At 38.4% G+C, this 22,909-nt stretch overlaps 1 protein-coding gene across 1 annotated transcript in view; it reads left to right on the top strand.

Moving 5' to 3' along the window:
• The window catches only part of vstm2a (V-set and transmembrane domain containing 2A), a 76,726-nt gene extending 55,914 nt beyond the window's left edge, over positions 1-20,812 (top strand). The window contains exons 3-5 of the mRNA XM_067486774.1: positions 1,054-1,104; positions 2,816-3,152; positions 15,737-20,812. Coding sequence (XP_067342875.1) covers positions 1,054-1,104; positions 2,816-3,152; positions 15,737-15,813 — 465 coding nt within the window. The 3' untranslated portion in view covers positions 15,814-20,812. The remainder of the gene's footprint in view (positions 1-1,053; positions 1,105-2,815; positions 3,153-15,736) is intronic.
• Positions 20,813-22,909: the final 2,097 nt, after the last annotated feature.

Below are 22,909 nucleotides of genomic sequence, written 5' to 3'. Positions count from 1 at the left end.
AGGTCCATTTATGGAGTCAAGATGTAAGAGTCATGCATACATGCAGACAGGCAAAGCTATGGCTCTTAATTCTGCTCATTAATCACCTGTCTGCTGAACATCCTCCAGAGAAAAGCTCTCGGTTCCTCAGAGGTAATTACAGCACTTGAAGGAATGCTCTCCCAAGCAAATGCTCATAAGTAGCCATCGTATCCATCTCCTGTCCTTCCTTTTCTTTTTTTTTTTTCGTCTCAGCTTATATGTCCTCTAGAGAAACCTCTATCTCCTCCTCTTGAGTCCTTTCTGCTGCTTAACTCTCACTCCTCGTCAGGTTTGTAATCAGGAGACTTTTTTTGGGGGGGGGGGGTTGATTTCTCTGGGCATGCATCCATTTGGCATCCGATGTGGGATAAATAAATTATAGCCTCAAAAATCAATGTCCAGTCCATCACGTGGGGTATAGGCACCAGGCTTCAATAACAGTATACCACCACTACTACAACGGGCATTTTATTTGTATTTTTTTTTTTTTTATTTTACTTTTACTTGTCAGCTTTCAATTTTTTATCACTGAAAGGCTATTGCTTCCTGACATTTTATTATTCATCACATATGTTTATGGGTAATATCACTTCTACTGTAGAGACTGATGGAGATTTAGATTAATAATTTGTTTCATGAAGCTTCCTCACACAACATCCAGGTTTGGGCCTGAATTTTTTTTTTTGTCCCTTGGAAGTTTGGAAGCTGTCTTTAATTCGTCTACACAAGAATCTAAAAATAAATCCGAAAAAGTGTGACAAGAGTGACATCTTTGTGCATTTATTTTTAAAAGGCAGAAAAGTGGCAAAGCAGTCAGTCAGTCTTTAAACTGCGGGTTGATGTGGGGATAAAAGATTTATAACTGTCAGTGGATAGATGCCTTTCCTCAGTGTTGTCGCAGTAATGTTTCAGGAAGTCCGACACTACACTTGCATAAAATTCATCATTCATTGTGTCCTCTGGGTGGCTTTTCGGGAGCTATGTTGTAATATCACTTTTGCAAATGTTCTCTTTTTCTTTCTGTGTTCTCAGATGGAGATGATACCGGAGCCTGATCCTGATGATGAGGGAACGAAAATAAGTGTAAGTTGGAAAACCAGTCGTGTACCCACCTGTTATAGCCTAGTGCTTCTTCAAAGCCAGTGCTGTCACGACCCTGGCTGGCAGCACTTCATTCCAAGCAAACACAACAGCAGCTGATTTCCCTGAATAATACACCTTCAACCACAGAAAGGAGCTAATCAGTGAAATCAGTGGCAGTGTATTATTACTGTCGGAATGGTTCCCGTCCTGTGTTCATAGCCCAGCGACCCCCTTTTTATTCTTGCCACTTTGTGCTGTACATGCATTCATTGCACAGCGCAGCTTTCAACGTTAGTGCCCGTTGGACTGCAAGCCTCTTAAGAAATACATCCATGGAATCTGGATATAATCAAACCCTCATGTGTGTTATGAAGTCTCAAAACTCAGGTTTAGCTATATCTATTTTAGACATACAGTAAATTCAAGTTCATACAACTTGGATATTTAAATGATCTGCCACCTCTCTGAGCTATGAGAATATTGTTACAGACTGTCCTCTTACATTATTCTCATAACTGAGAAAGGTGATCTTTATAATAAAGTAAAACTAAAACAGAATTGAGATGATGAAGATTTTAACTAAGCCGGCAGTTTAGATATCATCTTCTTCTACTAAACATTTGCAACGTAGTGAATGAGTAGACTTTACTTTGCAAGATTAATAGGATTCACTTTGAAAGTTTGCAACCGTTCAACACAATTAAAACAAAAGGGCCGTTATATGATGTGCCCCTCAATAAGAAATCAACAAGTTATTTATTTTTATTAAGATATGTAACATTTTGGTATCAAGTTAACTTGAGGTCAAAACATTTTGATAATGTGTAAAAAAAATAAATAAAAAAAAAAGCTCATGGCATCACAAAGATATGCACCACATCTGCATGTGACATACAGGGTTTGGCCTTTTCTGATTAGAGGAGCGAGTCTCCTTTAAAAACATACAGCTGCCAGTGGCCTTTCTATGAGTCTGTGTCACGAGAGGCATCAGAACATGTTGACAGTAATTTGAAAAACATTACATCCTGTATTTTTAATATATCACCCAAAACACATCATATTTGGTTGAGGTTAAAGAAAGACTGTCTGACCTAAAATGTATAATTAACACACTTAAACAAAATCCAAATTTTTTCTCTAACCTTAACCAAACTGGTTTTCTTCCCTAAACTCAACAACACACACAAGACTGTGTCAAGCACCGCTCTGTGGGGTGAAATGCATGTGCTTTCAATGACGAATTCAATAATAACAATTAATTCTTAATTATTTGATCAATGTCCTATATTTTGATTACATTTATACAAGAAAATTAAATTCTAATTAATTAATGCGGAAATATATATAAAAAATAAAGCCATTAAGTGGAAGGTTTTGGCTCCATTGCCACAAGTTCACCACATAGTTTGGAGCCCTCAGGGTTCAGCACTCGATGGAAGGACACCCTGCAAAAGCTTATGGCACCCATTTGAAAATCCCTGTGTGCTCCTGGCAAAATATATTTCACCTGTTACAATAATTGCCACCTCTGTATAGGTTACAATAGACAAGTCTAACTTGCTTGCCAATGCAATAACATTCAAGTGTCACATTTTAGGAACTCTGTAGCATATTGTAGAATTAAGTGGCACGATATGTCATGAAACCTTGTGGGATGATATCATACTGTCCACTGTTATGACATTGTGGTCTCTTCTAATTACTCTAACAGACAGTGAAAGTCCAGGGCAATGACATCTCACACAAGCTGCAGATCTCTAGAGTCAGCAAGAGTGATGAAGGACTGTACGAGTGCCGGGTGACGCGAGCAAACTATGGAGAGATTGTGGAGTACAAGGCCCAAGCCTGGCTCAAGGTCAACACCACAGCCAGACCACGACGACCACTGCTGCCCCCAAAGAAGAGCTCTCCGCTGCACCTGACAGACAAGAAGCCGAGAAAGTCCAGCTCATCTCTGGGCCAGGACAGCATGAGTTCAGACCAGAGGATGGCCTCCACCTCCACCTCTTACACATCCTCCAACACAGCTAAACACAACCCCGGCTCAGGTAATAACCTGGGGGAAGGTTACATAATAGGAACATTGTGGACCAATAAATGCTCTTGAGTTTTCACATGCGGCACAAATGTTGGTCTGAAACCTTTCTGATATTTTGACATGTTTGGAAGCTAACTCCTCTGCAGATTATTAACTCTTCTGCAATTAACGCTGTGGATCTGAAATAAATGGGACGTTCAGTAATAATAAACAACCTGTCTCACAGGACTGTTAAAACAAAATTCAGGTGTCGCAGAACAAGAGTAGACTTTGGAAAACACTGCGTGCACTTCTGGGGCCTATGTTCAGCGCAGAAATGATGACATCTCACTATAGTATCCTGTTGATATGTATAAGGACCTTATGGCATATGACAGGAAAGGAATAGGATGAATTCATCATTATTTGATTATTGTTGAAGCTTAAATACAATTACAAGTAAAAAGCTATTTTTAGTCTACAAACCAACTAACTAGCATGACTTAAGCTTCATCTCCACTGAATTTCAATTTGTTTTTCTTCTACAAAAGCCTTCTTATAGTGACTTGATAGAATTAGTAATTGCAAAGCTGCAAAGGTGCATTAGTGAGTAGTTGAGTCCACGTGTTTGGCATGATGTATTCCTGGCAATGTCTGTAGTTTCGTTTCAAAACACTTGCAATTGTGCTCTTTTCTTATGTATTTTATGCTGTAGAATAAAACCTGATAATCTCACATTGTGTTGGAGAGCTAGGCTGCTCTGAACCAGCTAAATCTATTTAGTTAAGGTTAGGCTAAGAATGTGGTCAGTGACAAAGAAACCAGTGCAGTCTTGCTGTGAAAATCAGGTGCTTTCTATACCCAGCTATTAACGCCGGCCACTTCACTACAGGGAAGTGCTTAATAGATGACTTAACAAATTTTTGAAATTGGCTGAATTTTGCTCCAATTGGTTTTTTAAGTGCCATTTTAGTGCCCTTTCCCCTTTTTCTCCTTTCATGGTAGAATCACTACAAGTACAACCCTTTCTCTTTTCCACTTTTCCATTTTAAATCAACTTCAGTGGAATTATCACTGCACAAACCTGACCAGCAGCTCCATGCCGATGTTCATTGAAACGGCCATTTGGGTGACCTGTACAGTCTGAACTGACAAGTTAGAGGTTCTGTTCGATGTGGAAGGCTGATTACAATGTGCAGTGTGAGTTAACAGATTACAGTGTCTGCCCTGCTGAAGGAGTTGTGCTGTATCCTTGTTTTGGTCTTAAGGTATCAGTTAAAATCCCAGAATTCCCTTTTATTTTCTGGACGTTAGCACAGTAAAACTGATAGAGAAAATGTATCTTCGGGCTGTTTGACTTGTATAACATTATAGGTCTCTGTGTACCAGCCTATGTTTCACCCTTAGGTTTTGTAAATTTGCTCTCATTAACTCTTGGCAATATTTTATATTCTTTTATCAAACAATGTTAAGATTGTACTGATCCTTCTCATCTAAAAATACTATACCACTCGTCATTTTCCCATTGGTCACACAGTCAACGCAGAATAACCCTACGCACCCTGAAGCAAAACAGAAAGATATTACTTGCCACTGAATAGAGGTAAAAACTTGAATAATCCTTGGGGCTGCGGAGTCGGAGATTATGAAGCAGCCAAATTATGCTGACAGCTGTGTTGCAGTGAGTCTCCTGTGCAGTGTGTCTGACACTGATAAATGCCTCTCCATGGCTGCTCAGGCAGCCTTAGCCACCTTCTCAGAGTGGCAGAGAGGTGTTACAGCTGAGGGCGACAGAGTTCTATTACTGCCACACTCAGGTTTGAGGCAGATGAGCAACAATAGCTAAATGGGCTGAGATTAAATTAAACCTGGGAGAGTGCAGATATTTTTCTTTCCGCATTGCTGCATCTGTAAACAATGAGGCACTTTCCAGATGGTGAAATGTGGCTGTGGCTGGTGGAGCGACTGCAGCAGCAGTAGCAGCAGAGTTGTTTGTTCACAGCTACTTCCCACTAGTGTGTCAGCTGTTGTTAGATCACGGCTCGGCCTCCATTGTTCCTGGCAGTGTTGTTCTCTCTAAGCTCAGAGGTGACCGGAGCCGAATGCAGAAAAAAAAAAAAGAATGTCCCCTAAACCAAACTTGTCCGCAAACCCCCGAGGCCATCCTAGTTGCCGTATGAAGAGAAAACAAATATGGACTCAGCTTGATTGCATAAGCATCCATCCAAAAAAAAAAAGAAAATCACTGACCTTGTTTTTAAGAACCACCATATTTTTTTAAAAACTGCCTCCAGTGTGTATGTCTAAGGAAAGAACACCAATGAGTCATCACTCCAGTAGGTGGTTAGGAACAGCACGACTGCTGTGCTGTTCATGCTTGCATTCATATTGCTCAACCAGCTGCACGCAATGCTAGTGTGTAATTTCATGTTCATGTGGATCCCTCCATTGGTTCTTCCTTACTTGTGCTAGTGTCTTTTTGGCTGCATGTAAGTCTGGCTGCATGGGAGGGCACAGCATCCAAAAACACATTTCATCTCATCTTACGAATGTTGTCATGTCAAATAAGACTATAACAGAGACAATAATATTTTATTTAGTGATTTAATTGTTAGTCTACCAGCATTACATTTTATCCTGTGTTCTGTGCTATGTAATTGCATAAAACTGACTCCTGCATGCTCCTTCTCGCAAATGTTTTTGCCCTTTCATGCATATGTTACAGGTAATGCGCATGTTTGTTTCCATCTCGCTAAAAAGCCAATGGCTGGTTTGGCATCTTACACTATTAACTTTAAAAGGTGCTAGGTTTCCTGTCTTCAATATTATATGTTTTTGTAGCGTTTTCAAAAACGTTTTTAAATCTAATAATTAAATGAGATTAAATAAAAAGTGTGGAGTAACTTTTCTTAACCAGATGGTTTAACATATACCGATGAAGTACTTATTGCCATTCATACAATGAACTTGCTGGGTGTTATCTCTTATATATCATGTAAACCATGTCCACACTATTCTGATTAGTTGTGAAGTTTCTCAGGGATCCACTCTTAGGATCCTTCTGATCAGAAATAATGTTTCCAGTAACAGAATGTGTTGTGTCATTTAGTCAGTATTCAGATACATACTTACTGTAGCTACAACATGGAAGCTCTAAAATAAGGCTGGTGTTAGTCTTGGACCTGTAAGCAAATCACTATCGCTACATACCTTTGTCTCTCCATGGTTAGTTTCTCTACCCCAAGCCCTTCACATATAGTTCATCATGTTCCTTGTCTCGGTTAATGCAGAAATCAGGAGCTTGCCAGCCTCTGACTCAGCCCTAGTGACGTATTCTAGTACCTCATATTAGCTTGAAGCCTCAGTGTAATAGTAGATCAGAAGCATGATCCACAACCATGAGTTTTCCCTCTGGAAATGGGCTACCCTGTTCAAAAGAGGGGAGCTTACTTATAAACTGTAGAAGGTAACACTGCTGCACTGCTAGCAGGATGTACAGGTGTCTTCCCCTCCATATGACCAATGGAAATAAACTTAGCAAATAAAGCATCTGACTTACATGTGAGTCACATGAGTTAAACATGCACTAAAAGAGGGACAGATTAAAAGAAAAAACGCCTAATTTAATAATGATCAAACTAGCTGCAAACCAATTATCTGTGATAAATTTCTGATTTAAAGCGTTATCAACCTGCCGTTTCAGCTCTACTTGTTCTTACTGTTGGTAGTAATACAACACAGCAATATATCAGATAGATGCCTGATGATGAATAACCCATCCATCAGGGTTTTATGTTTGAAGATAAAATCGAATCCTAAAAACACTGAAAAGTAAAACTAGCCATTGCTGAGCCCGTCATTAAGCTCTAAACAGTCGCTTTGTGTTTATGGAAGTTATGGCTGCATGCTTTGAAAAATGGGTGCTGGTGTAGCAGACTGTGTTATCACACTTCCTGTCGCCCACATTTGAACAGTCAAGCTGCAAGTAATGCATTTAACCAGTCATTCAGCCAAAACTCCATTCATGCCTCAGACAGGCAGGCAGTCAGTTAGACAGTGTATCATTCAACAAGCAAATTAATTTTATGACAGATACCAAGTAAGCAAGCAAAAAGAGACAGTCAGCTACCCTGTCAGCCTGCCAAGGATCGACAGGAATAGATGGAACTTGGCCAGTTTGAGCTCTATGTGGAGGTGCTTTGGTGATTCACCTCCCTGCTTCTCTGGCCTGGAATCGATATTCCACATAACCATCTCCCTGAGCCAAAAACATTTTGGCAAAACGTCGACTGTTGTGTTAGGTTAAGTAGGACAAAATGAAGACAAGTCAGTGTGGCTCTATTCAACTACAGGATAAACAGCCTACAAAGGTTTCTACTAACTGAGGGAGATTCTCTGACTTATTATACCAGTTTACCAGTATATTCAGTTCCTCAGACTGCAGAAGATAGCCAAAATGGAGAAAATCCAAACTCAAATTGGCATCATGCACAAGTTCTAAATCCTGAGACTGCTTCTAAATGTCAGACATCTCCAAATTATATCTCCCATGGAAACCTTTTTCACCAAGCATTCACCTTTCCTTCAACTTTACCTCTTTAGCTGAACAGCCCTGTGAGAACGGAGCTGAAAATTCATCCCAAATGACTTGAAAAGACACAGTGACCTTATCAAACTAACTATGACAAAACGTGGGTGGATATGCTTTTAGCTACAGTGATGGATAAATTAAACAATGCAATCACTGCCTGCATAAAAGCAAGGTTTTTGTGCATTCAGCTGTATACCAGGACTCCATTTTCAAATCTGGTTTCTTTCTCATTTGTAATTCACAATGCTGATTGATAGGTTATGACACAATTTTTCCCTGGGCAAAGAGTTGTTAAAGTATTGTACCATGTCATTTGTGGTTGTTTTGTGTCTCTTTATGGTCATTCCGTGAACCTTTGATGGCATGTTTTGTCTCCTCATCACAATTTTGCTTTGTTTTGTGTTTCTTTGTAATCATTTCGAGGGTTTTTTTTTTTTTTTTTTGTGACATTTTTGCATCAGTGGCATCTCTACATTTTATTTTTTAATTTAAAATCTTTTTGGTCATTTTCATCACTTGGTGGTGATTTTATGTCTCTGATTATTTGCATCCCTTGTTAGTAATTTCATGTTTCTTTGCAGATATTTTGCATCAAACGCCTCTATTTCAAGACATTTTGTCTTTATTTGTGGTCCATTTTGTTCTGTTTAGTCTTGTTTTGGTTGTTTTATGTTGCTGTGTTTCTGGAATATTTTACACAAAGGCAGTGGCAGAATGAAAGGTTTAGACAAACTTGGAGATTGGAGTTTTGCTTCTTAGTTTGTCTGAACTCTGCTTTTCAATAAGTAGAACTGTCCCAGGTAGAAGGTCTTAGTTGTTGACAATAGGTAGATCAACATGCATTTGGGCCATAAAGCATTGAGTGCATTGTAAGTCAACAGCCATATTTTAAACTAATATTGTAGAGAATAGAGTTCTCAAACGTTACATTTAGATTTAGTCATTTAGCAGACGCTTTTTTATCCAAAGCGACTTACAAGTGAGGTACAAGGCAGCAAAAATCTAAGTCAAGGAGAAAATATAAAACCGAAGTCCTATCAGAAAAGTGTTTACATTGCGCTGAGGAGTTTTCCTTGGTGTCTTCTGTTTGGTGCTGGGACCACCAGGCGTAGTTCGTTGGCAGATTCCAGCAGACGGGGGGAATTGTAGACCTGAATGAGGGAATTGAAGGGAATGAGGTAAGCAGGAGCTGTTGCGTTGATCACCCTGTGGGCAAGACACAGAGCTTTGAACATGATGCGAGCAGCTACAGGAAGCCAGTGTAGAGATCTGAAGAGTGGTGTGACATGGGTCCTTTTTGGCTGATTAAAAATGAGGCGAGCTGCCGCATTTTGGATCATCTGCAAGGGTTTGATTGTGGATATTGGTAACCCTATTAACAGATCATTGCAGTAATCAAGACGAGATATGACCAGCGCCTGTACAATGAGTTGGGTTGTATATTCTGCGAGTTAGGGTCTGATCTTTCTGATGTTGTTGAGGCAAATTTGCTGCCCTAGAGACTGAGGAGATGTGGTCCTTAAAGCTGAGTTGATCGTAGATGATGACCAACAGACTTCTGGCCAACTTAGTGGGGACAATCACTGTAGATCCAATGTTGATGCTGATATTGTGTTGCATTGAAGGTCTGGCTGGGAAGACAAGGACTTGGATTCTTGGAGAGGTTGAGCTGAAGATGTCTCCCTCTCATCCAGGCAGAGATGTCTGAGAGACAGGCAGAAATGGGTGATGAGACAGTGGAGTTGTCCGGTGGAAAAGACAGGAAGAACTGTGTGTCATCAGCATAGCTGTGATAGGAAAGACCATGTGAGTGAATGATGGAACCCAGGGATGTAGTATAGACAGAAAAAAGAAGAGGACCAAGAACCGAGCCCTGCGGCACACCGGTAGAGAGTCTATGAGAGTGAGAAAGATGCCCCAGCTAGGATACCACGAAGGTTCGTCCCGATAGGTAAGAACAAAGCCAGTCTAGGGCTGATCCAGAGATGCCCAAGTCAGTGTGGACAAGAGGATCTGATGATTTATAGTTTCAAAGGCTGCAAATAGATCAAGTAGGATTAAGACAGAAGACTGACCTGCAGCTTTTGGAGCTTGAAGATTCCACGACAGTCAGGAGTGCCGTTTCCGTGGAGTGACCCCTCTTGAAGCCAGACTGTTTGACATCTAGGAAGTTGTTTTTGGAAAGAAAGTCTGAGAGTTGGTTGAAGACTGCTCCTTCCATTGTCTTGGCCAGAAATGGAAGAAGGGAGACAGGTCGGTAATTTTCCACAAGGGAGGGGTCAAGAGAAGGCTTCTTGAGTGGTGGAGTAATCTGGGCCTGCTTGAATGAGGATGGAAAAATGCCTGCTGTAAGAGATAATTTGATGATTTGTGTAATAGCTGGCATTAGTGTGGGTGCAACTGCTTGAAAAAGAGTTGTAGGGATCAGATTCAGTGAGCAGGTGGTCAGTGGTTTGGAGAGGAGGAAGGTGGATACATCACCCTCAGTCAGAGTTAAAAATGATGAGAGCGATGCAGGAAGAAGTTAGAAGGATGTTAACATCTGGAGGAGAGAAGTGTTCACATGCTGCTTCAGCTGTAATGACTGCCTTACTTTATTATTTACCTTTAGGAGAAATAATTATTGTCATCATGGTACTTTAGCAAGCGGAGGTAATTGTGTTACAGTGTGTGCTCCAATTCAGATTACACTACGATTTCCAACTTTGTTCGGCCTTTTTAATTGTTCTACTTAGGCTCCAAAAAACAATTTCATTAAAACTAAAACACTTGTTTTTTGTGAACATCTGTTAGAGGAAATTATGGTGGAAATTGACTAATATGGTTCCTGCACATCCCAATGTTACAAAAGTGTCACAAAATATATTTTTATGGCAACTTTACTGTATTTTAATGTGTTATTTCTTTCTAAAAATTGTTTTTTTTTCTTTAGAGACTGAAATGATAGGTTCACAGAATACGCAAGTCTGTCTTAAAACAATGGTTCTGGATGAAATTAAACAGGTTTCAGTTCATCAGTCCTCCTGTTAATATAATCTGTAAGAGATGTCTCCAAGGACATGCTTCCTATGGAAGTGATAGGGGCCACTTTCAAGGAAACAAAACTTAAATTGCACTAAAAATAATTTTAGCTATGATAGTGGTGAGAAGTAATGAAGCCCAAATACTTTGTTACTGTACTGAAGTATAAATTTCAGGTATCTGCACTTGGGTTTTTTCAGACAAATTGTTACTTTTAATCCGTACAGTTTAACAGAAATATCTATACTTTGTACTCCTACAGTATGCACCATACATATCTGCTTATAACATATTTGGAGCGATCTCCACGTGTGACAGCACTGACATTAACATATTTACCTTGTTACTAACCTTGTTTCCCTATAATGACTGGATTTGTCAAATGCAGCCTGTGGTTCCAGTGCATTTGTGGGAGTATCTGTGTGTATACAGCCAGAGACCTGCAGCAGCTCTTTCTACTGACAATATTTATATGACTCTTTCTTCTATTAAAATGATATATACTTGTATTATTATATTTTTTTAAATATAATTTGCAGTTACATGGATTAATAATCTTCAGATTACAATAATAAGACGTAAGGTCTTAGTAACAGCTGAATCTGTGCAAAGCTTTTTTAGTCTGATACTGTAGTTAGATTTCAGAGCCTAAAAATTTTCACTTTTACCAAGTAAATCAGTAATTCTAATTTTTTCTAATTCTTTGTATTCACACAAGCTTGTGTACGTCTACATGAGTAAAATTCTGTTTACTTTTGTAATCTCTAATAATAAATGTATGATTATCCCAGACTGGTGAATCTTCATACTAGCTTTATAGAGACATCTGAATATGAATTGGCACATAACAAGACCGGATTTTGGCCCCTATGATTTACATTGTAAATTAATGGGCTGCATAAACTGAGAAATTATTACAGCATGAAAAATGAGTTTCAGTGTTATCACAGGCACCTGCCTGTTATTTTAAGACACACTTAAAAAATTGCGTACTTGTCCTTTAATTATGCAGCATCGACCTGAAAGTGATATTTGATTAAAGTTCTCAGCTAAGCTTACTTCAGCTATTCTTTACCTAATAAAACCTTCTCTTATAGTTCTGTTTCTCTCAAACAGCACATCTGAAAGATTGCTTTGCATCTACCATATAAACAATAGAAACCAACAACAACAAATCAATAATGCATAGATAACAATCTCCATGCTGTTAGGAACAAGTGTGGTTTGACCACCAGATTCTGGAGGGAGCATACACATATTTAGAGCTGTTACAGAGGATTTTAAGAGTGTATCTAGAAGATAGACCTAAAACTGAAGAATTGACCCAGCACATCTGTGCAGCATGCAGTGACCCATCTTGCTGGATTCCACCCAGAAAGAAGTCCTTATTACCTAGCAGTGGTACTTCTGCCACAATGTATTTCTGCCTTTTTAGTTTTATCCTAAGGCAATGTCCAAAGCATCAGGTCCAGACATTGCCCAGAGTTGTCGTTGCACACATATTACACAAAGTGGGAGATTCTTTCTCTGGGGAGAAACTCTGCTTGATTTCAGTGAGGGGTGGTATCTTGCAGGTGGTAGCATGCAGGAGGCACATGATGGAAAATGTATGCTGCAGGAAACACTGTTTTGTTTACAGCACATCATAAAAAAATTAAAGACTTGTGGCAGTTAAAGGCCACAGGATGTGTGAAACCTTGGGACGAGCTTATACTCTAAACAGATGTTTCTGTACACTGTCCCAGCCACCACTCCATTACTGTATGTGCTGGATTTTCTCATGGGTCACACAAAATGGGTAATGTGCTTGTCTGGAAAAGGCATCATAAAGCTGAATGATATATACAGGTTTTGGAACAATATATCGTGCCATCCAGAAGGTTTTTTTTTTTTTTTTTTTTCATTTTAGCAAAACAATACAGCATGGCTCAGTAGTAAAAGAGTCATTTGCTAAGTTGGTCTGTGACATTGGTCTAAAATATTCAAAATTTGTATTTCCAATCTAATTTTTATTTTCTCATTCATTTTGAATATTTGTTGTGTAATATTTAAAAAATTGTTTTAAATCATTTGCAAATCACAGACTTATTTTTTACATCAACAATTCTGGACATTGGTTTTGTTGACCATTCTCAGCACAGAAAAAGTAAATATTTGGGTTCCCTTAGTAGTATTAATAAAGGTCTGAGACCTAAACAATTATACTGACATTTAAAAAGCAAAAACTATTAATTAAGTCATTTTGTTGTTACATTCTCTGCATGGTATTAAGACCGACAGCAGATTCTCAGTGCTTGGCTGCACAGTGGATTTTAAAACTATAGATTAAAATTCACACGTGGCATCACATGATCAGTGACTCTTTTGTGTAAATTGCTGTAAATGATTTTCCAAACTTTACTTAACCACTGCACACTTAAATGCAGTGAATGCCTACCTGTTGAGTCACACAGATGGATGGATAACACACTATTGTTTATTTTTCACAAGCAGAAAAATGTGTGAGCTTCTGTTTTGCAACAAAAGCAGGTTACATACACATGTGCAGAGCTTGAACTTGAATGTACCTTCATTTGCATGTTCATGTACTCAAACATACATCATACCAAGGCTGCTCAGTGCAATTGCAGAGCTGTAGTTAGTAGAAAGTGGTGCAACATCAACAGCCACAAAACTGAAATAACTGAATGAAATCGTTCCTGTGTATATAATCTTACACTTGTTGGTTTTTAGTTGTGTGGTAAACAGAGAAGTATTCGTGTAACCCCACTCAAGGTAAACAGCCTTCGAACCGCTCTAAAAAAGATTTACATGGGCAGCTACTGTCGCCTTGGCCCTGACAAGCTGCTATCATCACTGCAGGCAGCTCTGACTGTTTACTAAGCAGAACAACTGCAACCTAGAACACAGCCTGCTCATCCTACTTTTTGATTTATCTGCGTCTTGGGGATATCGAACCTGAAATGATGAGAGCAAAATAACAGATGACAGCGGTACAATCGTATGCAGCAGAATTCTGTGGGAAAAAAAGCACTTTACATTCTACCAGCAGAAATGTTTTAGATAGAGGAAAGAAAGGAGCCGACAAAGACAGAATGAAAGGAGAAGAAGTGAGAAACAAGAGGTGTACAAAGTTGTAATCCTGTGAAACAAGCCAAGACTTGGGAAATTGAAAAATGAAATATCCACTAAATCATATTGACGTTTACTAGATTCCTGTGGCAGACCGGGCAATAGTTCTAAGAAGGAAATAGTCCATGGGGACACTTTGTTCCTTGCAGCTTAACTCTGGAGTTTCTGGGCTACTGGGGCTTAGGGAATAAAGAAAGGAATTGCAGGACGGGAAACGACAGGGAGGACAGACATGGAAGGCTTTGACCCTTTATTCCTCCCCACCACATCTCATTTGGCTTGAGGTGATCTACAGAACAGGAGTCCCACTGATGATCGCCAGTCTCTCTGGGCCAAAACAGCCTCACACTGAGAATAATTAATCAGCCTCAAGCTGAGGAACAGAGTGGAGCACAGACACAGACACAATACATGGAAAAGTATGCCAAAAACATCCACTTATCCACTAATACCAATCTACCAAGAGATGTCAAAGATGGTGGGTAATGTTTTGGAAATAACAAGAATATATAGGAGAATTATCTGGGTAATAGTGTTTTAATAGTGGAGGTAATAATTCTAGCTAATAGAAGGTCAAAATCACATCGTAATAATGTGGAATCTTACCACCAAGTGCTACACATGGTAGTTTCTGTGCAGTAAGCATGGATGAGAGTTGTTAAATACAAAACTTCCTGTTTGTAAATTTTTATGACAATTCCCCAGAAGTGAAGCCATCTTAAGCCACGATTGCTGTGTAGGTCACAAACTCTGCCCCCTCTGTGTCAGCAGATGGTTTTAATGTAACTGTGGCTTGAGTATGAGATTTAACAAATTTTAGAAAAATGTGTTTTTAATCGTTTTCTGACAACAGTGGAGGTCCACAGCACAGACAAATAATATGATATAGGCAGCAGGCTGATAGACATCTGTATGTGTCTGTATGAGAACTATTAGAAGTACAATTTATTTTGAAGGTTAGCCTTGTGTGCAGTCCCACATGTGGACAGAGCCTGATTTTCAACTTTGCGCTGGTAACAAGTCTGATGGTCCTTCCTGTTTAGCTTGGAGGACACAGCATCAATGATTCCCAAAGAAAAAAAAAATCAAATGTTAATACATCAGACCACAGGACACTTTTGATGATCTCAGGTTTAGAGAAGATGATAGTGTATATGGTTGTTGTTCTACATTGTAGAGGTTTTACACTCTTTTGTGGATGCAGAGACAAACTATGTTCACCACCCATGGTTTTCTGAGGTATTGAGTCCATGAATTGATTTTCACCAAAAAATTGTCTGTTTTTAATGCAGCGCTGCCCGAGGCCCTGAACAATCATTCAACATTGGTTTTCAGGGTCGTCCCTTTTGTACAGAGATTTATCTAAATGTTTTAATAAGAAGAAGAACTGTAGACAATGACATTCCCAAATTCTTCACAATTATATATTGAAAAATCTAATTCTCAAGGATTTGAATGCATGTATTTTCACAAAGTAATGAACCTCTCCCCGACCTTCCTACTGAAAAAGACTTTAATACTCAGTCATGATACTAAGCTGCTGCCAATTAACCTAATTATTTAATGTTTCACAAGGACTGTTATTTAGCATTCAGAGTTACTCTGGATTTTTTCTTTCCCTTGTCCCAAATGTTTTTAAATGGGTTGCTGGCATTAAATTTTAAATAAGCAAATAAAAAAAATTGTTAAACAATTAATTTTCTTTACAGTATTTACAGTCAAAAATAGGTTTGAAATTATTTGAAAATAATTATATTCTCTTTATTTTTACTTTACACAACATCCAAACTTTTTCGGAAATGGGGTTTGCACCTCTCTGGCAGAAAACTCACAATGTGGTCTTTATAATCCTCTCTTTTATCTCTATACAGGTACAAGAATATCATCCAGCTATGGACTGCCTGTCCTCCTTCTGGTGTGTGGTGTGGTGAGGGATGCCTTGTTATAATTTGAAGAACTAATATGGTTTGTGCCCAGATTCTCTCTCTCTTTCACTCTCCCTCTAGCTCTGTCCCTCTGTCTCTCTCTGTCTCTCCCCCTCTCCTTGCTCTCAAGAGTGAACGAGACAATTGCCTGTTTCATCTCCTCCCCCTCCGATGCCCAATCCCTCAATCCCACCCCACACCACCAAACCATGCAGACAGCACAGTTGCCCTTCATTTCCCAGCCAATACTGCTCTTGCACCCAGCACATCGTTATTAGCCACTGTAAACATGAGTCACCTTTAAAGCCCGCTGGATTACCTTTTTGTACAGATGTTGACTCAACACCAGGTGCAACACTCGCGTGTAAAATGGACTCTGTATCATGTTGGGAAAAATCTCATGAAAGACTTTCTTACAGTTCATTGCTCAAAAGTGAACAAGAAAAGAGGAGAATCTATATTTGTGTAATATATCTGAATCTGATATATGTCTGTTTTATTTGAAACACTAGAATAACTGTATGTAATGTGCTGTAGCTGACACTCATCATATTGAACATGGACCATCATTGTGAATATGTTCTCTGACCCTCTCAAAGAAACAAACCAATTCAAGAATATGTTAGTTCAGACTGTTAACATTAAGCATTAGATCAAAAAAGGTTACATTTCTCATATTCTTTCAGCTGTATTGGCCATTCAAATGATCAAATTTGTATAGTTTTTACATCTTGTTAGTGATCCATGTGCAGGTGTGCTTGCTTATGGGCCTGAAGGCTTAAAATATAAGAGCATCCATTGTTTGAATAATGTAAGCCAACACTCACAGCTCAAACTTACAGAATGTAGAGTTGAGCTTTATTTTAAATGTGCTGTGTTGGTGTGAAAAACTAATTTACTCTTGTCAAATTAATTTGTATTGTATCTTAATTAGGAATAAAAATGATGTCACAATTTAAGAGTCATTCATAATCCTTAAATTTGACCATTGGATGATTAAATTAAATTGATCTGGATCATTTTTAATGACATGCTTTAGCTGCTGTCTTTCCCCTTTTGTACAGTAGGACAAATGAGTATTTACCCCTAATAATGCGAGTTGATGCCAACATACAAACACACACATCCACACATTTACAGGTAGAGGTTTTAGTGGTTTGGCGTTGAAAGATGAGGTGCAGTACAACAATGAGGCTTGCCTATCATCACCATTATAAAGTATTTTTTCACAGTAATATATTTTCAGCTTTCCTTTCAGATGATATATCATAGAATTTTATATCCACACATAGCATTTATAGGTAACACGCTTTGACAATCTAACACAAACATAGGCACGGAGTTTCATTGGGTTTCATAGTGCTACAGTCCCTCTATTAAGATAATAATAATACAGTATATCCTCCAAAAAATGGGGATTCTTTTATAGTTGTTAACTTTTGAGCTGCAGAGGAAATTGTATGTCATCTATCAGAAATGCAGATGTTCCATTTCAAAATGAAATATGAGTATTTGATTTACAGTTTATTCAAATTTTTTTAGGAACAAGGCTTATTAAAAGATGCCTTCACTGGTATTTAACTTGGTTCTTTTGGTTCTAGTGTGGGTAATAAATAAATGCCATTAAATGCCCTGCTAAGCTCTTTATATTAAAATATATCCCTATTTTTAACTGAAAAATTTTACCAGATGACATCATCTGGAGGAGTTTTTCAGCTAGAAGCAGAGAAAAATTTTGAAATAGTGAAGTCAGAGGGTTTAAAAGCATTAAGGTACATTTACACCAACTAAAGCCATAGAAAGCAAGTTGAAAATTGGTGAAGTTGCCCTTTAAGCTGTATTTGCAGTACACTGAAGACGTAAGGGTTTGAGATCAAAAGATTTGTGTTTTGTTTTTGTTTTTCCAGGACAATTTAAATCACTGTATTGGCTACTGTCTGCTCAATGCTTGTGCAGTGGTTTGTTTTACCTCCTCTTCAGATTAAAAATGACTTGCTTTGCCCTCATAGAGACCTATATTTATTTCTCCATCTTTATTTATCCATTTTAACCACAAATACAGCCTTCACAGATAAAGTCCAAGTCTAATACCATAAGTCATAATTTAAACCTATTTATTGTTGAAGACGTAATGTCTCAGGGCAAACCTGCATTACTTACGTTTTCCAGTACTTTTTTCATTTAAAAATTGGGTCATCTAAAACCAATGTTATGTAGCGTGTTGAGGTGTAAATAGCATCAAATAAAAGCAGAAATGCTGAATTTTTATCTCATAGCCATCTTCAGTGTACAGCAAAAAATAAAGTTAAAATAAACTTACCATTGCAATACTCTGGGAGGGGACTGTATGTCTCAAAATCAAACTTACAGTTAATGTTAACCAAATGGATTCAAGGTCACCTGCTTGCAAACTAAAGGTAGTCCATTAGGCAGTAGGATGGAGTTCTTAAGGTTAGGGAAATTTGCCATTGATCCAGGGGATAAGAATCAGTCTGAAAAATGTACTTCCAGAAAAGCTGAAAACTTTCTCTGAGTTTTGCCTGTACCCAGATGCCCCCTTCAGTGCGTGTTAGCTGCTAGAGTGCAACAACAGCTATGAGCTCACCTTTTAAACCTTGCAAAAACATACTAGATTCTGCTCACTTGAGTCCGAAACTTCACACCAACCCAGAAGTGGTTCAAACATGAAGCATGTTTATCTACATTTGAGTGCAAAACCTTTCATTTCCTGACATTGAAATGGCAAAAAGAGTAAAAGTGCTTTTCTATTAGCATAATATTTAATGCACATTCAGCTAGTTCATATGTTTCTACATCTACAACAAATTCGTCAAGAGGTCGTGGAGAGGTTACAAAGCACTGTTCTTCATACCATGGCTGAGTTGACTTTACTTTGTGCTTCAGAAATAATTCAACCTCGGGCTTATGAAACCACATTATCTTATTCGTAAACATGTTTGGTTTGTTCACATGCTCCTTAGCATCCACCAAACCACCTGCCTTATTTCTAGAAATAAGCAATAGCTTCCTGCATGCATTACGTCCTAACAATCCAGACTTGTGCAGACTCTTCCCTGCTCTTCGTTTTAGGTTGTTAGCTCTTAGCTAGTTTCCAGCCCTTCTTACAGGTATTAGGAGTTATAGTTGGCTGATGTTTCTTTCATTTCTGAATCAGGATCTTCGCAGTTGTTATTGACATGTAAACCATATTATTTTTTATTTATACATTCCTCTCCAGCCTTTTGAAGGTTTACCAATTTAATTTTAGCTTTTTTTCTGATCCCATTGTTTTTGTTGCTCTGAACATTTACCCACTGGCAAAAAGTCCAGTTTAACACCACCAGCCTTTTCTAATGATCAGACAGCTGGTTTTACAAGTTAATTACCTAAAGGGTTTGTCAAGGAGGGTGCAAATATTTGCACTAATAAAACTTTTATTATTTTACTTTAAGCGTTTTCTTAATACACTGCTTTTGTTCTGATATTGAAGGATCTGTTGTTGTAGCTGAATGTGCATTAAGGATTATTCTGATGAGAAAAAATATTCTTTCTTTACTCCTTTTGCCATGGCAGCATAAGAGGATGCAAACTTTTTTTCACTCTTCTGTAGTATCGTGTATCCTAACATTCATACATGGAGATGTATTCGTCAGTCATTACTGTAATGTGAACACATTAGAAGCAAAACACTCACCCCACTACAAGCTTTTATTTCACCATGCAATCAAAGCATGAATTCACCCCCTCCTTCCTCCTCCTCCTCTTCCTCCTCCTCCCTCCCCCACCACTGTGTGTAGTTGTACTGCATTCCCAAAGAACTGTGGAGGGGAAACCTGTCAATTCAGCATCAACGTTCAAAGGTTGACAGAGTGTGTCATATTCTGGGATCAGACCAGGGACATCTCCCGATCAGCTGCTTCCAGCCTGGTTATAAGATGTGTTGGTGATAGAGGGCAACCCCGTCAAATCCCTCAAGTCCTAAATAGCTTCTGGGTGTATTTGGACCGCTAATCTAACATCCATGTCATATAAATGCCACCACTCTGCTGTGACTGGAAATCAATTGATGTGTTTTTTTTTGTTTTTTTTTAAATGAGACATGCAATGGAATGTGATTCAGTGTACTTATTCTGCAGATAAGAGTACAGTTTATTTTAAGGTATTGAGAATGGGAGTTGATTGATTCTATTGGAATTATGCTGGAGCACTTTGGAGAGAGTGTGAACAGTTTGACTAGATATAATTTGTCCTACTGTCATGTAAAAAGTTACAAATGTGTAAAAATTGTAAATGAAATAATCAGCATGTTAACATTTTTTTTTAATCCATTTAAAAAGGCAGAGGCCAGTGATGTTCTGTACTTGTAACAATGGTGTCATGTTTTCATATTCAAGTGTTAACAAGTCCAAAGTGGGCCTTCATTTCTTTAAATTGAACTTGGATAAAATGTATTGACAAAAAAATGTATCAACACATATTAGAAACATTTCCTTTTATAAAGCTTACGTCCTAATCTGTGGGACTCATCTGACTGTGGGTCCTTCCAATGTGCTGAATAACAAGGAAGTTTGATATTATATTGTGATCAGAGTGATGAAAAATGATGCTTAGTACAAAAAAAACTGAGTCGTGAGTTTGGGTTTTGATGGAGGCTGCAGTGCTTAAGAGCATCAAGGTCTCTGTTACCAAAGAGGAAAAAAGTTCACAATGACTGCTATAGCAGTTCCTTCATCCAGGGATGCTGTTTTAGAAACATCACATGTCAAACATCAGTTTTCTGTTTTGTTTAATATGCCGTGCTACTCATCCACTCTAGATGTATTTGCTTCTTCTAATGTATTTCATTTCAATGCGGTTCTGTCTGTTTGTTGAGCTTTCAAAAGTTCTGATGAATTCTAATTTTCTTTCCTTTGGTATTGTGTGAGGCTTCTGTACTGGAACATTGCAACAGTTTGTATTATAATGACAATATCAGAATAATATTTAAATAAACCATTTTCACAGATGAAATTCAAACACCAAGGGGTTCCATCTGTTTGGTTTGTAACATACTGAGCTTTATTGAGTGAAGGGAAGAGAGTGCTGACAGCGCTAAAAACTGTCCCACTTTCCAACTCAGAAGAAAGTTACTTTTGTGTGAGCCTAATCACTTTCTTATTCAATGCTAGTCCACCCTTCAAGTTTACAACCACTTACAGACCCAAAAATGTAAAATGAATGGGGTAACAATACTAACAAATGAGAGGCAATGTTTTGAGAAACATTATGATGCACTTTAAAGTTTAAATGGTGTTTAAAGTGTATTTTAATCCTGTCAGTATCACTAAATATATGCCACAAAGTTGATTCTCAGTGCAACACAAATCAGATCACTGCAAATACAACAGTGCACCTGTCAGTTTCAATCAAGGCTCATTTCATGAGTATGGTTATAAAGGAACATACTTAAAATCTGAAAAAAAAAGGAGTTGGAAACCTTGGGCTTTCCTTGCAACTCAACTCCTGATAAGTAGAAAATAATGGGTGCGTAGATAGAGTCACAAGGAGGGTGGTTATACAAAGTGCATTTCTATCACATTACAGACCTAAGTTTGATGCTAACGTTCCACTTGTGGTTGTGTTTAGGCAATGAAAACACTTTGGGTGAGGTAAGAGAGAGAGACTGTGGTTTTGGTTTCAAAGTACATCAAAATACTCTGGGTGTCTTTAACTGTGTGCATAAAATGAGCTATTCAATAATGAAATCACAAATCACAAAAACTGGATGTTGTACTGCAAGATCCCACATTTTAGTGGGAAAGAAATCCATTCTGTTAACCTTTTTTAGTATCAACATATTAGCAACGTGCCATAGATGTTAATTAACAACATTAGACTTAAATAACATTCTCTACAAAAATGTATTTGATGTTGCCATTTAATTATAAATTTGTAACTGTGGCAGAGGAGATAGAGCAGTTCTCCACCAATCCCAGGGTTGTCGGTTTGATCCCCAGCTGTTTCTGTCACATGTCAAAGTGTCCTTGAGCAAGACACCAAACGCCAACTTAGTTGCTCACAGTGATTGTTGGCCAACTGCATAGCAGCTCTCTCATGGATATGTGACTGTGATTATGAGTGCAAATAAGTGAATGAGAAGCAGTGTAAACCACTTTGGGTAGAATAGGTAGTAAAGTGCTATATAAGTGCAGACCATTTACCAATTTTATATTGAAACATAATTGTCAGGATACAGTTGGAAAAGCCCCTGGTACCACATGGTGTCATGGTGTTTAATTAAACATGCAAAGAAGCCTGATGAATACTGGCAGTACATTCTTTTATAACCTGATGACCAGTTTGAATGAGTTGTGGTCGGGACCATGAGGTCAGTGGTTCTTTCCCAGGTTCCGGCTATATGTGTTTCCTAGCAAGACACTGAACCCCCAACAGCCCATTCCCGTCCCCAGCTGTACAGTGCCGGTCCAAGCACGGCAGAAATTGGGGAGGGTTGCGTCAGGAAGGGCATCCGGTGTAAAAACTGTGCCAAATCAACATGCATAAAATGATCCATTGTGGTGACCCTGAACTCACAAAATAAGCAGAAAGAACAAAAAATAAAAAATAAAAATAAAATAAAATAATATATTGTGCCGGTAAGAGATGCTTTAGTATTGTTATTATGTCACATAAACGTGTGCAACACACAAAATATACTGAGGGGAAAAAGCAGCAATTTTGCAGGTGATACTTAAAATTAGTCTTCAGCAGGTCTCTTGGTTTTTGTAGTCAGCTTTTATCAGTGTAAACTTCAGAAACAGGAAACTGCCTATCTGTCTGTAAAAATGGGCCTGTCCCATCTTATCACCTTTTCATCAATTTGAAAGACAAGATAGCGGAATGGAAAATGAGGAGACGGGTTGGAAAGAGAGGGATCATGTTTAGAATGAAGGGGTGAATTTGGCATTGGCAGTTCAACTAATCAGGTTTAGTTAATCAGTGAATTCAGGATGCAAAGCAGGCACTGTAGCAAAAGACAGTGAGGGCAGCAGAGATAGCGAGCAACAATCCAAAATTAACCCTCAGCTTGTGTTTGTTAATTCAGCAAGTAATGACAGTTATTTTTTTGGGTCTTTAATC

This window comes from Channa argus, chromosome 19 (genome assembly GCF_033026475.1).
Source record: "Channa argus isolate prfri chromosome 19, Channa argus male v1.0, whole genome shotgun sequence".
In the NCBI taxonomy this organism is placed as follows: Eukaryota; Metazoa; Chordata; class Actinopteri; order Anabantiformes; family Channidae; genus Channa; species Channa argus.
The sequence above is the reverse complement of the archived record's forward strand: the minus strand, read 5'-3'. Positions and strand labels throughout refer to the sequence as shown.